Raw genomic sequence first — 17,001 nt, 5'->3', positions numbered from 1 at the left:
ACGGAAATTGCATGCTGTGTTCATGATTTGAGGCATTTTGTTCAAAACGGAGCACTCCTGCAAACTTTGGAAGACACAAAATCTGTAGGAGTGCTGTCAAAAAATGTGTTTGGCACAAATCGGCCTCCTGGTGGCGCTATAAAAGGCCCATGAGAAGAATTTGGGGCAGAGGTTCTGAATTGGCATCCAGGGAGTGTGTGTGCACAGTTTCGCTGCGATCAAGACAGCGGTGCCGGAGATTAGCTGGTCACAGACGGACGGACGGACACACGGACACACGGACACACAGACGGACGGACGGACGGACGGACGGACGGACGGACGGACAGGCCTTTCGGCCTGGCGGAGACAATAAATAATAAGACCATTACTGCGTCAAAAGTAATCGACAAAATATATTATAATAAATGGTCAAACATTGGCCAAATTGTCAAATATTACCTAAGAAAGAGACAAAAATTTTGAAAATAGACGATCTACAACCTCACTTGCGAGGCGTTGTGACGTTGTAGATCTGCTATTTTCACATATTTATCTGGTGGACTATGCATGGCAGGGGCATCCTGTTCCCTGAAAAAAAAGAAGTTTTGCTGCAGGGTCTCCAGCTGGGAGCACATTCATGGATGTTTCGCCCCTATCCAGAACATCTCCTGGTGGCGGGGCAGTGAACAGGGACGTCTCCCTGACACCCCCTGCAGCTCGAATTATTTTGTCCCCCCATAGCCTTGTCTCGCTGTCTCAGCCAGAGCCAGTGGCTTGCTTTCTCTGCTTCCTCTGAGAGTTATTTTTTTGGCTTTGCTCAGTCTGGCTACCCGAAGCCCCACCACGTCCTTGAGCAGGCTGGGCGTGACTTGGAGCTGCCAACAAAGCCTCTTGCTCCCACCTCCACCGGGTACGTCCTCGCACTCCATCCACTTTCCCTGCACTCTGCAACCGGCAATGCGGTATTTTGCCATCTTTCTTTCGTAGGCAGCTTCCAGTCCCTCCTCCCATGGCACTGTGAGCTCCATCAGCAGTGCTGACTTCACGGCTGCAGACCAAACCACCACATCTGGTCTTAAAGGAGGAGTTCACCCCAAAAATGACTTATTTTCTATCAATTGCACACCCTATGAAGCCTTGAATCCATGGATTATTTTTAGTTTTTGTCGCATTCCTAAGCTAATAATTTGATTCCCGTCTCCTACCGGCTAATGTATCCGGTAGGAGACACAAAGTAGATTATTTGTGTCTCCTACCGGAAATACACACGATCATCAAATTATTGTCTTAGGAATGCCACAAAAACAAAAATAAATCAAGGCTTCATGGGGTGTGTAATTGATAGAAAATAAGTAATTTTTTGGGTGAACTCCTCCTTTAAAGTGGTGCTGCAGAGTGTTACAAACAGATTATAATGCATTACAAGTATGTTTTCTATATGCATTATAGACATGGGCTTCATAGTGAAATGTTAAATGTTAGAAAGTGGCCTGGACGGCTGGCGTAGCGGTCCAGGCACCTAGGCTCAATGTAACGTGACAGCGTGTCGCGTGTTCGAGCCCGACGGCCTTTGCTGCATGTCACTCCCCATCTTCCTGTCATTTTATTTTTTAAGTTAGAGAGTGAGCGGTCTGGGAACCCATTCGGTAAAAAAAAAACATTATTTTTTTCCCCTTTGTTTTTTCCTCTGGGGGAACCACCACATTTTTTGTGTAGAAACCAACGCACTCTCACCTCAAGAAGTCAAACGGTTGACTTCTTGGGACGTTGACTGGAAGGGGGGGACAAATACGGCACATGTTGACTAGGGGGGATTTGAGTTACGATTCTGTCCCTATCGGGACATTAACTCGAACGGCGCTGAGTCGGCTCAAGCGGACTTTGCACCGCTCTGCACGGCGACTTGCTCGCCTGACGGCTCGCTCGGCGATGCCTCTCATGGTTCAAGTCTGCTTTAGACGGGGCGCCTCTGTCGGTTTACCATTTTTTTGTCGGACCCGTCTTGGGTTTGAGAACTGCACTTCCGCATTCCTGGAGTGCGGAAGTGCCCGGGGAGGCACCGACTAACAGTCACTGTTTGGCGTTGGGTCACATTTGTCCCAAGAAGTCACAATATGCATTTTGGGGAGTGACAGGAACACTCTTTGGCACCTCCCCTTTCTTCTGTCTGGTGCGTCTGTTTATTTCTGTGTGTGTGTGCTAGCTTAACTCTACAGAATACTTATTTGGTGATTGGCAGCAGTTGGATTATTCGGAAAACCAAATCAGTGATTTATGTACGACGTGACTTGCACCTGCAAACAATTACTGCCAATAATTGATCCATCACAACAATGAAAACACCACTGACGCATAGCACAGTGCATAATTTTGGCAAGTAAACACAGCTGAAGGTATTAACTGAGGTAATAACATTAATTATGGGTTGTTTCTTTTAGGTATCACTGTGTGCACAGACAGCACACAATACCTGTCAAAATGTCTGCTGGGAAAGGGGTCTAACATTTTCTCGTTCTCTTAATACAATTGTGACAAAGTTTGGGGCATGTTTTACACATGGGCATCGATATTAACGGCATAACATATTTGTTTATTTGCATCTTTTTTTATAGACACATTCAATGTGTAAATAAAAAAGATGCAAGTTTAAAAATTGGTAACATTTTTTGGTAATAAAATATAAGTGAGGGAAGGAAAAATAATAATAAAAAGGGTAAGAAGAAAAAAACTACCTAAAAACTAAACAAAAAAACGAATAAAAAGGGAAGAAAAAAAAAAAGCTTCCATAGTGGCTCAAAGCATAATCTGAGAACAGGCTTGGTAGCAGTTGCTTGTGAACATACACTTAATAAATCTTGCCTAGTACCAATGGTGCGTGCATACTGTAGGGAGCAATGACAGACAACAAAAGCTGTACAGATTTACATATAAAGATATCTGTGTAGTTAAATGTTACTGTCTTGAAGCCCATGGTACTGTATGTAGCAGTTTGAGTAGTGAGAAGTAGGCTTCCCAGCACAGCAGGAATGTGACGTGCACCTCAGTAGCCTATTACCAAAGGAACCTTTTCAGAATCAAGTGTAACCTGTTAATAGAGACATATACAATGAATGTTGCCGCTGTACACATTTTGTCACATTTCAGTATACCAACAAAGAATAATGGAATATAAACATGAGGATTACAGTGAGTGTATAAGGTTTGAACATTATTTTCATTTTGACGTATCACACAGTCTTAATTGTCCTCAAACAACCCACATGTTTTTGGTTTTTCTTTTGGAGTAGAAACACTGAACTACAGTATGACTTTGTGAGATTCTGCAAAGATACTGCAGCCACAGCAGAACAACAAAAATAAAAAGTAATCTCTATAATCACAATGATCCCCCTCATTGTTCTTCACTGACCGGTGACTCAGCGTCAGCTCTTCATCAGCTACATACCCGACTATGTGTTCCAAAACAATGTTTGGAAGAAGCCCTGAGGCTGATTCTACAAATGCCCTTCTAAATCAGTAGTTCTCACACTTAGATATTTCATAAATGTTCAAAAATAGCAGATGTACAAGCTCGCAGCACGCTGTGAGCTTGTATATCTGCTATTTTTTAATAGTCAATGCAAAATTCAAAAAATTACACAGATGCTTTCCCGGTTTTAATGGGTTCATGTTACTGACGTTTTTGTCTACGTTTTGTTTACAAGACAAAAAGCTAACAGATTTGACCACTGTTATCCTATAGTATCATAAGGGCTAGACAAATTACCTTCATAATCAAAAAGTTGCTGTTCAATGAAGAATCTGTAGCCTTTTCAAGTTTTGAATGTGTTGTAAATATATCTCCTCCAAGTCATAATAACCTGTATTTGTGACAGACTGTGCAATGCAGGCTGCAAGGTATTGATATTTTTTTACCCTGCTTCTACTCAGAACCGAGGTTGTCTCACTTCATGTGAAAGGGGCCTATTGACTTTGGATTAGAGAGGGACCTGCGTCAAATACCTCCCGTACAATACCCGCTTGCCATCATCAAGTGCATCCACTCGCTCTCCCATCCACCCACACACAGAATGAGCTAGACTTAGCCGATTAAAGGGGCCTGAAGCACACAGTAAGTATATGGCACGTCAATTCAGTGGATGAGCCCTTATCAGTAATGCTGTTCATAAAGAAAGAAAATCATAGCTTGTCTTGCAGGCCCACATTTGGACTTGGGTGCAGTCGCAGATCTGAGAGAATTTTCAGGCAGTTCTCTGTACTTTCTGATTGTGTTCCTGAGCTGTCGAATGCTGTCATACTCTGACTGCCCCTCTGAGCCTACGTCTGGCTTAGCAAACAGTCTCTCTCTCTCTCTCTCTCTCTCTCTCTCTCTCTCTCCTCTCTCTCTCTCTCTCTCTCTCTCTCTCTCTCTCTCTCTCTCTCTCTCTCTCTCTCTCTCTCTCTCTCTCTCTCTCTCTCTCTCTCTCTCTCTCTCTCGCATTCATGTCCCATCAATGCACGTTAATAACTTGACTTCTTCAAAGTTCTTCCCCAGTTTTTGTGCTTTCTCATCTCACAGGCTTCAATGGACTGCAATTACAGATCCAGTTGTTGTTGTTGTTGCTCTGCATCCCTGTCTGCATCCCTGTCTGTCTGTCTGTCTGTCTGTCTGTCTGTCTGTCTGTCTGTCTGTCTGTCTGTCTGTCTGTCTGTCTGTCTGTCTGTCTGTCTGTCTGTCTGTCTGTCTGTCTGTCTGTCTGGCTGTCTGTCTGTCTGTCTGTCTGTCTGTCTGTCTGTCTGTCTGTCTGTCTGTCTGTCTGGCTGTCTGTCTGTCTGTCTGTCTGTCTGTCTGTCTGTCTGTCTGTCTGTCTGTCTCGAACAGAAAGAAAGAAACAAATCAACCTGGAATGCTTCTCTCTCTCTCTCTCTCTCTCTCTCTCTCTCTCTCTCTCTCTCTCTCTCTCTCTCTCTCTCTTTCTTTCTCTTTCTCTCTGAAGACAATCTCCTTTCTACAGGGTTTGTTTTTTTGCTTATCTGATAAACCACTCTGCGTCCCATGGAAGGAAGGAACCAGGCACCATCGGAACGCACCGATGTACAACTTTAGCCTGTCTGAGATTTACAACCGTGTTAGCCTCTCCGCTGGCTGACACAGAGAAAAGAAAGAAAGGAAGGGAAGTTCTCACACTAGCTCCCAGTAGAAAAAAATATTAATGAACTGAACTTCCTTTCCTTTCCTCCAATGTACGTATTGCTGTTCAGCTGAAAAGTTTTTGTTGGGATGTGCGTGCTTCCCCCTGGTTCTCTGTGTGTGTTATCTTACAGGTGCCATTGAAAAGTGTTCAAATATGATAAATGTAGCTCTTTTGATATGACAGGCGTCATATATGATTATGGGACTGACCTTTATCTGCTTGACCCCAGTACATATGTGTTGAATCACTCTCATCTGCGTAAGCACATACTGATACCCTTCATACCATGACCATCAACTACTTTATCAGATAGACTGACGTCTGTGCACAATGATACGAGATGCTTGTTTTGTTATATTGTCATTCTGTTCTTTTTCCTTGTCTCATATCTTGGTCACGTCATGTGTACAATACTGTATATATATTCTCTATGTGTGTAATAAACTTCAGAACTTGTCGTGTGATACTGCCTGGTGTCATCTTGTTCTCGTCACTCAACCACCCTTACTAGTTGGAGGGAGACTCTTAGGACCACATGGCTGGTCAACTTGTGTCTTTATTTCTTTTTAAATATGGCAGCTCCGGGCCCCATTCCAATGATCCATCTGTACTTTGCATTGTAGGTCCACCCAGAGCCATGTAAGGAGAGTTGCGTCACCTCCGTTCACTTCATCGGGCCAGTCCAATTGCGGCTCTGGAGGAGCCGAATATTGACAAAGCCCTGAATCGGAAGTTACGGAATGCACTGGAGTCTATGAGTGTTTGTCACGATTTCGAGTTTACATGAACCACGAGACCGCTGTGCTCGTTGACGCAACTCTCAGATAAAAGGCTCTGGGTCCACCCAATACACCCCATACATACACCAACAAGACAAGCACATCAGTTTAATTCCTGAGTATTTGTATCACATCCTTTGCAAAGATGGCTGCCACAGGCACATAGGATATCATGTTGATGTCTACAGTACATCATCATGAACAAATGCAGTATCCATCGCCAACACTGAGGGCTCATCACCATGCCGGGTTGTGAAGGACATTTTCGTCAAACTTATTTTTTGCCACAGACATACAAAATAAGCTGCCAATAATATTACCAGAACATGTAGGCCTATTAGCCCTACATGTACAGTATACTACTGGACTCCTAATGTGCCACAGTGCCCATGCCAATTTGCTACACATTTTACAATGATAGTATTTCTCAGTGGTATATACAGTACTTGAAAGCCCTACTTGAGTAAAAGTTAAGATATATTTTTTTAAGTTAGTCACATAGCTTAAAGTAGCTAACATTTCAATAAAGGAGAGATCAAGTTGATACAAATGAAATGTTTAATTGAATAAAAGATCTAACATTTTGGCAATTAGACTCGGTTAACGCTTAACGTATAAGATTAGTTTTAATAGGGAGAACCCTGGAGTATAGACACTGGTGGCAGCAATGCAGATGAACCTCCTTCCTTCTCAACTCTACACAAATGAGACTTAATAGAATAGAAAATAGAATGACAGGATCAGAGGCAGTGATATTTAAAGACGGAGCCCAATCGTATGATTGGTCGACTGCAGGTTGGCATTTTCAAATTCCGTATTGAATTTACGCTTGGAATTACATTACAAGTAGGCTACTTAGTATCCAGTATCTGGTGTTTAAATGCATCAAAAGTAAAAGCACAAGTACAAAGTAATAAAAGTACAAAGACCTTTTCACAGTACAAAGAAACAAATCAACCTGAAATGCTTCTCTCTCTCTCTCTCTCTCTCTCTCTCTCTCTCTCTGCTTTATTATTATCTGATTTGAATGTTTTGAAAATGTAATTAAAGCAATAAAGAGACTGGATCATTTGTCACAGTACCATTCTTTCAGGTGAATGATCTCACATCACATGTTAGTGTTGGGCTACTTACTAGCTTATTTCCAAGTAGCTTGTGTCTAGCTTCACTACTTTCAGAATGATGTTTCAAATAGTTCAGCTATATTTTTCGCCATGGAGCTGGGCAGCTTGACAAAAGCTACTGTACATCACACATCAACATAAAATAGCACAACAGGTGAATTTTGAGTGCACATCAAAGGGAAAATTATTCATCTCCATCCAGCTACGTTTGAGCTTTGAGTGGATTTTGTCCATCATAGCAAAGAAATAATTCTCCATCTCACACTAGTTGTTTGGAGTTTCACTGTCATATATTTTGGTTTTGAGTGGACTTTGTCCATCACATCAAAGAAAGAATTCTCTTATATCCAACCACTCATGCTTTAACACAGTCGTATGTTTTAGTTTTAAGTGGATGCTGTCCATGACACCAAAGAAATAATTCCCTGTCTACATCCACTTGTAGCTTTTACCTGTATGTTTCATTCAGTCACTCAATAGTGTTCCGGCCTGACTGATCTATACCTCTCAACCAATGATTCATGAAAGAAAAAACCTTATCAGTCAGGTACTCAAACAGCAAACAAAACCCTTTCATTCATACGAACATGGAAATACTTGCAACAGGCCAGCCTGTCTCCACTGCTCTTCTCACAAAGACACTTCTGTGCCAGGCCCCATGCACATACTGTAACACACACTGGAACATCTACTTCTTATCTTATATAGCTACTTCAAAATCAAAGCCTTGCAACATAATGTATTCTATCAAACACCAAAATGCGTAAATGCAGTATATGAAACAGGCACTAATAAGTCCCTGTAATTGTCCACACAACAATGGACACCAGGCAATTTGTCTCAATGAGAGTGCTAGTTGTTCTCATGTGAATCTGAACAGACTGGATAATTCAATATCCTGATGATGCGAGACTAACAAGTATATTCAGATTTTATTTGATTAACAAGGTGTCAATGATAATGTTGTGGATTTTTCTTATTTTAAATGTATTGAAGTAAAAGTTGTGATATAAACTCAAGTAAAGTATAGATCCCCCCAAAACGAAGTATTGTAACAAAGTACTCATAGTTCGTAAGTTGACACCTACGGCGTTTTTGCATTCATTAAATCAGCGTCCTACCGTACCTATTCTGAAGTCAGCCACTGTATACAGGCTGTATACATGCATCAATGCAGCATGGTCCAGGTCTATGCACTGTATACTGGCTGTATACAGGCATCAATGCAGCATGGTCCAAGTCTATTCACTGTATACTGGCTGTATACAGACATCAATGCAGCACGGTTTATTCCGTGTTTGGGATTTCAATAACTGGGTCTTAGCAGTACAGTCTATGCTTTCATCACACATTAGATGAACAAAAGAAGAACTTTTTGTGTATCTGAGAAGGGTTCTATTTATTATATTATTTACTGCACAGGGCTTATATTAGTAGTCCCACTGACTCACTCATTCAGCTCAGGTCCTGCGTGGGAGGAGATCTGGCTGGGAGGAGACCTTCCATCAACAGCTGGACCAATCAGGGAGAAGGCCTCCTGCTGTTTAAAGCTGTCAGCAGCTATGTACAATGGTGTGTGGCATGCTGCCTGTGATGTTACATGCTGTCAAAAAGTTACACGTCATATATGTTGGGTGCTGAAGGTTAAGTAATCGCTCTGTGTTGTATACCCTCTGTTTAAGTTTGAAACCGCTAAAGTAGTGTTGACTATAAATGAGTTGCTGAGCAGCTTGCTAAAGGAATTGTACTTGATTTGAGTCACTCTAAATCCAACTATAACCCCGTTGTGGATTTTGTTTCTGACCACCAGCGCCAGCTTTTTGAAAGACCAACAACCTTTTAGATTTAGATTAGATTTCAGTCAGACAACTCTTAGATGATTTTAGAATATATTTTTATTGAGCATTATTGAGCATAGATATATGAAGCATAGTTTGGCGTCAGGGCTCTGTATCTATTCATTCCCTGTAAGCATGAACATTTTAATTAATGTTACATATGCCAAATAGAATTACAGGGAATGAATTAAGACCCCCAAGGGGAATCTAGAAACAGAGCCTACAGGTGGATGCCGGGGAGGCGGTGGGATTGCAAACTTGATGGTCAGCAGCAGACAGCGAGGCAGCAACAGCAGCACAGCCAGGAGAGAAGCCAGAATGAACAGGTAGGCAGAGAAGATTAAATAGCCACCCAGATCAGGAGAAGAGAGCATGTGACTGGTCACCTGAACAGGTTGGCATGCTGCCTTGAGTTGCCTGCCTGAACTAGCTGCGCAGGCTTCGCATCATTAGGGAAGTTAGACTAGATTAGGGAACTATTGTAATTTTGATTTGGTATAGGTTAGGCTAGGTGGGGGTTTAAAAGTATGGGTTAAGAATATTGTTATATTTATTTATTGTTTTGCACTGGGGTCACTTTTCCTGTTTATATCAATTTATTGCCATGTAAAACATTTCATTATTATCTCTGTCCTTTCTAAAAGAAAACTGAAGAACTAAGGTAAACAAAAAAACGTGTGCGCATCACAGTGTCATGTCCATGAACGTATCTCTCACACAGTAGTAAACATTTTGTCTGCCTGCTCCAAACACCATGAAAAACACTATTTTTTTTTATTCTTAGACATTTTGACAAAGGCAATTCATTTAATATTTGGCAATCAATCTATGAATTGACTAATCATTGCATCAGTTTTTATATAATCTCTCAAGAACAGCTTCTGCACTGCGTTGGAATCTGTCGGGGAGGTTCGTCATAACGAGTGCGCATTCAGATCAGGAAGTAGGCCGCGCTTTACCCAATCACATGTAGTGGGCGGGATTCACATGTCCGTCGATCTTTCCCCCTCGAAACAAACCGAAACTAATTTAACAATAGCGTCCGCGGAGCAGACAAAACCACGGAAATATATTCACATTTTAACTTACTCTTTCATCATAGAAACAAGTGGGCTTATAACCAAAACGATCCATGTTCTCTGGGAGAAGTGGTGTTAGTGTTCCGTGTAGAAATATTGTTAGTGGGAATGAAAACATAGTCGCACCAACCGGAAGTGATGCGCTGAAGGCGCATCACAAACACCGGTTTCCTTGTGCTCTGGTGTTACGTTATCGTCCGCCCAGAGCCAACAGACATAGAACAAACAGCAGAGGGCGCTGTTTTTCATTTTCAGTTGGCGATGGGTTCCCAGATTGGTTTTTATAAAATGGATTTTCAAAAATACGTATTATTTTGTATCTCAAATAAATTTCTCAGACCCTAAATTTGTACTGTGATACATTTTTGACCCAGTATTGTAACTTGTATCAAAATACTTTTTGATGTATTTTCGCCCCTCTCAACTGACACACAATATAAATTGCAATTAGATGGCTTAATAGTGGAGAACACCTTAAAGAATCTACATGTAAACAGAAAAGACGTCAATGTAGTTAATTCAATCTTTATTTGCTATGTGCTCCCTATTACAACAAACAGCATCAGTAGTGTACACTTCAATCTACACAAATACACAGAAAAGCAATTAGAGAAGAGAACGAACCACTAGGCAAGAGATTCTTATTGCTTATAGCCATGGATAGCGCAGGGGTATAGATACAGTACATGTTATATCCTATGCAGTAATATCTGTCTGAGGCTCAGGGATTGTCAATGTATCTAAAACTATCCTATATTCATCTTTACAAGCTTAGTATAACATTAGCAGCAATGTTTTATAGGCAGCAAGTAAAGGACATGAACAAAACTGGGGAGAAAAAGGTAAAATGGTTAGGCAACATTTGACAACTACACGCAGCATCAAAAAAACAAAAACAAAAATGAAACAAAACAAAACTAGACTTGATTTACTGGTGCTAAAATACCACTATTCAGGGTTTATTGATAAAAATAGGAGAATTGACAGTTAAATACATTGCTGTGATGGTCACAGCTTCGTTAGGGAATTCTACAAAACAGCTGTGAAAAGACAGCTTTCTGACAAAAGTACATCTCAAAATTGAGCATGTATATTTACATCTAATTGTTTGCAAAAAACAATGTCATTTCTACTCTACTGTTTCTTTTTTTAATTGTTATTTAGTTTTTACGTAGCAATCCAACAATCGCATTGAAAGTGTGGCTGAAATATGGCGTCAGTTACGTATATAAAATGTCAAAGGTAGTGACCAGCTGGCACTGCACATAAAAATTCTTATTTTTTATTTTTTTTACTTTCAATAAATATTTTTTGTACTCAATGCTATATACAAGTACTATACATTGGCACACAGGAGTGAGTGTGGATAGTTGCACGCTATAACGTTGCTGAAACACAAAACTGTGTCTTTGCTATTGCAGTCAGATGCATGTGGTTGTGAAGAAATCCTTTTTTCAATAAATAGCTCTCTCCCTCTCTCCTCTGAATCATCTTCTTTCACTGTAAAAGCCATTTAGAAAAACAACAAAAAACAACAACGAGAACAACAATACTTTGGGGGAAAAAACATCTTCCACAAAAACTCTGAAAGTCCAGCTCCATCTGCTTACAATGAGGCGTACAATGAGGCTTACTGTACTTCTTTAGCTACACATTATAGTTTGAAAACTGGCTTGAAATCAAGGCACAGTTGAAGTGAATATACATTATTCTTACTGAATACAGTAACTCCATTATCAGGCACCAATATAGACTTAGGACTGCTACATGATTCTACGCACAAAACTCTATGAGTGTCACACAACGAACATTCATTGTGATGCATACAATACACACACATCCTACATGGCTGTGAAAAGCGTAAACTTATTGTCAAGCACCTCTTTGTCACGCCGATTCATGCAATGGTTGTTGAATGTTTCAAATATCCTCAGCTTGCCTTCTTAAAAATAATACTGATATTTTTCATGTACAGTATTTACAGGAACCTTTATAAATATCTATAGTTTTCCATAGAAACCGAAGAGTGCCAGTAAACGAACATTGTCGGATATTTAAAAAAAAATCTATACAACTAGAACCATCGTCCTATGGTTAGCGATATTACATACTGTCCGGCTTCGTTCCATCACCACATACAGTGTTGGAAGCCTATTAAAATCCCAACAAAGTGAGCTCCATAGGGATTTGGACATGAAGCTTTTTCCAAAAGTTTGCTTCAGCTTAATTCTTTTTTTATATATTATTTTAGGCTTACAGTTACACAATAACTAGTAGGTTAAATGGCAAACTGTCAGTCTTAATCCAAGGGTCCTTTCAGCAGGCCAGATGAACAATTTAAGAACAACTAATTTTTTTTGTATGGTGTCCAAACTATTTAGTGAGTTTATATCAAATCATTTAGTATGCAGGGATCTCTACAGCCATAATTACTAGATTGTTTATATTCTCTTTGTACCACTTCAGTGTACATCTGAGAATTCAGCTTGGCTTTAAATCAAATAGATGTACATTAAAGTGACATAAATAAATACGTTTGATGGACGTTTCACCAACGAAAGATCCCCCACAGAGGCACACAGGAGAAACAGCCTTCAAATAAAAGCCATCTATGCCAACATGATAAAGCATTGTTTGCAGGGATATGATTCAATGCTGGCTTCGAAACATAGACTTGCTTGCTAGTTCTATTGCATTATTACCTAAAAGCCTATGTGATTCATAGCCTGTGGAGACACACCTTGACCACTTAAACCCTATACTTAGTTGACCGGATTCCCAAGGGCTCTAAAATAAGCCCTCACCTGTTTTCAATCTACTCTAAATATCTCTGCCGTAAATAGCCGATCTATATGCTCACAACACTTCACAACGCGACGCGTTGTGAAGTGATGTAGATGTAGATGGACTATTTTCTATTTATTATATTTACTTTTCTGCTATTTATTATGTGCTATGTATTATGTTTGCCCCAGAATAGGGATGCTAGGGTTCAAGTGGTTAAAGGGCAGAGTCTAAAGTCCTAGATAAATAACACAATCTTTGTTTTTATTCCATAGACCCCCATAGACCCTTTTCACAGTAGACATTTATTTTGACAGGAAAACACAGCTTAAGGTAGTAATAATAGATGCTGGTGTGTTTCACCCAAGTGTTAACTGTATGTCAACATGGACAACACGTGTACAGTTATGTATCATGCTGGCACACAGAAACACCTAAATAAAACACACAAATAACATTATTACATTCAGCTGCGTTCACCTGTAAAAAAAAAAAAAAAAACTACTGTGAAAAGGGTCTGTTGAATATGAAGACGTTCCAAATAATCTGGGCACCCTGCAACCATTGCCCAAAAAGGAGTGAGGTTCTTTCACTCTTCATCCGATATGACTGAAATCTTCCACAACTTTAACCCATGCAATCTGGGAACGCATCTGTGTCATTTTAGATTTGAGCTACAACCATTATTCTATACTTTGGCTATTTTTGAAAAATCTTGAACATTTTGTGCAAATCTTTAAAAAATATTTTTTGAAATTTCTTTTTTAACTAAAAATCTTTGCTTCTGGGGTCCCTGGAACAACATATGTTGATGGGGGTCGGCGGCCAAAAACATATCATTTTGGGGGTCCTTGACATGAAAAAGTTTGAGAACCACTGATATAACAACTGACATAGGATTTAGAAGACATTTGTAAAGATTTGCACACATTTTCATGATTAAAAAAAAAAAAAAGCAGCTCAACAAGCTCATAGCGCAAGTGCCCACGCTATGAGCTTGTAGATCTGCTTTTTTTTTTAAATAGCCCAAAGAAATCAAAAAAATGACAGAGATGCATTCCCGAATTGTATGGGTTTAAACTGTCAATCTAGATCATGAAAAGCGTGAAACTAAAACAAAACAGCACTTCGCTCTCCAAATTCCTACGCAGCTTACTGTAGGATGACAGAGATAGCTCAAATAAATGGCAGGCAATGGGGGGGAGTGGAGACACTAAAAATCAAAGTGAACCAGCACTTTTCTTCCTCTCTTGCTCTTTCTCTCTTCATCATCTCTTGTCTCTCTCTCTCTCTCCCTTGGTTGTGGTGAAGTGAAGTAATGCAGGGTGATGCTGGATATCTGCTGTACATTATTGTCCTGAAGGGGTTAACCACTTAAACCCTACTACTGTGTATATATATACTGTGTTGACCGGGGGTCCCCCAGGGGTCTATACTTGGACCGCTCCCTCTACACCAGCGATTCCCAAATCTGTGGGCCGGGGCGGGGAGTGCAAGTGGGCAAAACACCACGATTTTAATGATAATAATATCATCGTGTCTAATGTTTTTTTTATGTCAATTTCTTTTACATTAATATTATATTATAATATTAATATAAAAAAAATTGACTTGGTATTTTTTTCTTTCAAACAAAATTGTTTTTTTTTCATTTTGATACCAATAATGATCATTAAAATAAACGTGCTCTGAAAATGCACACGGCCGGGCCCACCCATCTGACCACTTGACACGGAAGCCATTCAGCTTCATGTAAGTGGTCAGATGGGTGGGCCACCCATTCTTTTAACCCATTAAGACCTGAGGCGATTCTTAAAAAAATTCTAAATCCTAACAGTTTTTTGAAAAAAATCTAAAAAATATATTTTTCACGATTTTTCAAAAATAGCAGATCTACAAGCTCATAGCGCGGCACTCGGTGCCGCGCTATGAGCTAGTATATCTGCTATTTTTGAATAGCCAAGGAAATCTAAAGTGACACAGATGCGTTCCGTCTTAATGGGTTAAGATTCTCAAGTGGGTCCCGATCCAGAAAAGGTTGGGGAACCGCTGCTCTACACCGAATCTCTCACCGCCAAAAAAATAGCCCATCTACAAGCTCAAGCTTGTGAGCTTGTAGATCTGCTATTTCCCCTCAGAATCTTCGCCTAACTGTGACACGCCCAGAATAGGGACGCTATAGGGTTCAAGTGGTTAATATCGTTGCTCATCTCTCGACCTCGGAAAAAAAGGCCGCCAGCCGACTACTCTCCGTCGCGCTGCCCGACCTTTGACCCTCAGTAGTATCTGCCTGACGTTCAGGCCAGACCGCCAAGGATGACGGCGGCGCCATGGCGGGTAGACTCCTGCCATTCGCGTGCTGCGGGATGCGCCTTGGCAAGTTGCTCGTCTGTGATGACGACGGGCTTTTCCTCAGCGGGGCGGGCGTGGCCTTGTGTTTCGAGGCGTTGCCGCCGGAGGTCGCGGGCCCTTTGCCGTTAACGCGCCGACCGCTCCGGGTGCCGTTGGCCTCCATAGAGGCGGTCAGTGTCTCTAGAAGCTGGGAGGCCGAGCCGAAGCGAACCTGATCCTCCATCTCGGCTGCCTCGGAGAGCAGAGAGAGGGCGCCGCCGCCGCGCTTGGTGCAGGAGTCACAGCATAGCTTGTTGTAGCCCGGAATGGAGCAGTACCGCGCCAACACCTCCATTTGGCAGAAGATGGATTTGTCTCCATTACATGGCTCGTCTGTCAAGTCAAAGAACACAAAAGAACACAAAAGAGTGTCACATCCACGCCTCTCACAAAGCATTGAAAAGCAATACGAGATAGCCTTGAAAATGGAATCAAAATTCATTATTCACAAGCAGAGAACTCATTACAACGACTCAGTGGCCTGTATCACACAATATGTATCACACAATATGATACAACACATTGCCTTCTCTTTTGCAATTGAGAGTACTGCCGTGGCAATGTGTATTTGTGGTGTTGATTCATCTATGGCTGTCCATGACCGAGTTTGTGGAGCTGGGGCTGCGGTACTATGAGGCAAAAGACGGACAATGGACAACGCCATTGATCCATGAATAGTGCCGTTTCTTTTGTGTATGGGATGTGCGAGAGCTTGCTCTTTGTTCTCGTAACTTGGGTCCATTCTTCCCACATTAAATCAACCCAACGACGATCAACAGAGATAGAGAGAGAGAGAGAGAGAGAAAGAGAGAGAGAGAGAGAGAGAGAGAGAGAGAGAGAGAGAGAGAGAGAGAGAGAGAGAGAGAGCGAGAGTGAGCTTAGCCAGTGTTTGCATTATTAGCTGTGCATTGTTGACAGTAAGTGCATATAATTGCTGTTATTTACATCACACATTGTCCTGGTCCTTAAAACAAATAGCCTATAATACAGTAGTTGGTCTAATATTAGCCTTCCCTATAGACCAATTATTTGTTTACCAACATTGAGACTGGACACACAGGTGATTGTTTCATGCAATCAATTCCCAACATATTGTTTTGGGGTGCGCTGGTTTCATTACATTCAACCTCCTCTTGTGTGTTGGCTAGTGAGGCGCGTCCTAGCGAGACATGACAGAATGGGTTTCATTTGGTGCCGGGCTGCGCACGCAGACTGGTTCTTATCAGTGTGACGTCGTCTGTTAAGGGGTCTATAGCTGCTCTGCCTATGGTTTCTGGTAATATTGACCACTTATTTTGTATGTCCGTGGCAAAAATCTAATTTTGACAAAAATCTCCACCACAAGCTGGCATGGTGGTTACCCCCGGTAGTGATCAAATCGGTAAACCTTTTTTAGAGCCAAGTTAGATGCTCTTATAATAGCCTATTGGACATGGCCTACCCTACCAGACTGAAGTCCAGGGGCTGTGCCCAAATGTTAAGTTCAATTAGGCTACTTGCAGAAATTAGACTATTCCTAAACAAGCTTCATGATCATGCATTTTTGGTGGGTGTAACAGAGCACTTACTGTAAATATGCTTAATGTTAACATACAAGGCCACAACAAATATATTACAGACAGTGCAGAATTGACCGCATACGGTTATTGCATACTGCCACTTACTACTGGTGAATGCCGTGGCCACCCTGCCATGGCCACTATATGGACCAAACTGTCACCTGAGTTTCAAGGTTAGATACAGTGATTAACCGCTACAAACGTAAGAGGCCAAAAACGGTCACTACAGAAGAAATGGGGAGCATTAATGTAAGGAATGTATGTAAGCAGCAATGCCCTCACATTCAACCT

General features: G+C 41.2%; 1 protein-coding gene across 1 annotated transcript in view; it reads right to left on the bottom strand.

Annotated features, from left to right (window-relative positions):
• Positions 1-14,901: 14,901 nt before the first annotated feature.
• Positions 14,902-17,001, bottom strand: part of adamts3 (ADAM metallopeptidase with thrombospondin type 1 motif, 3) — a 217,324-nt gene continuing 215,224 nt past the window's right edge. Inside the window, exon 24 of the mRNA XM_080432756.1 lies at positions 14,902-15,484. Coding sequence (XP_080288882.1) covers positions 14,967-15,484 — 518 coding nt within the window. The 3' untranslated portion in view covers positions 14,902-14,966. The remainder of the gene's footprint in view (positions 15,485-17,001) is intronic.

Source organism: Gymnoscopelus braueri (genome assembly GCF_963280865.1).
Source record: "Gymnoscopelus braueri genome assembly, chromosome: 7".
NCBI lineage: Eukaryota > Metazoa > Chordata > Actinopteri > Myctophiformes > Myctophidae > Gymnoscopelus > Gymnoscopelus braueri.
This window is presented reverse-complemented; position numbering and strand designations above follow the sequence as displayed.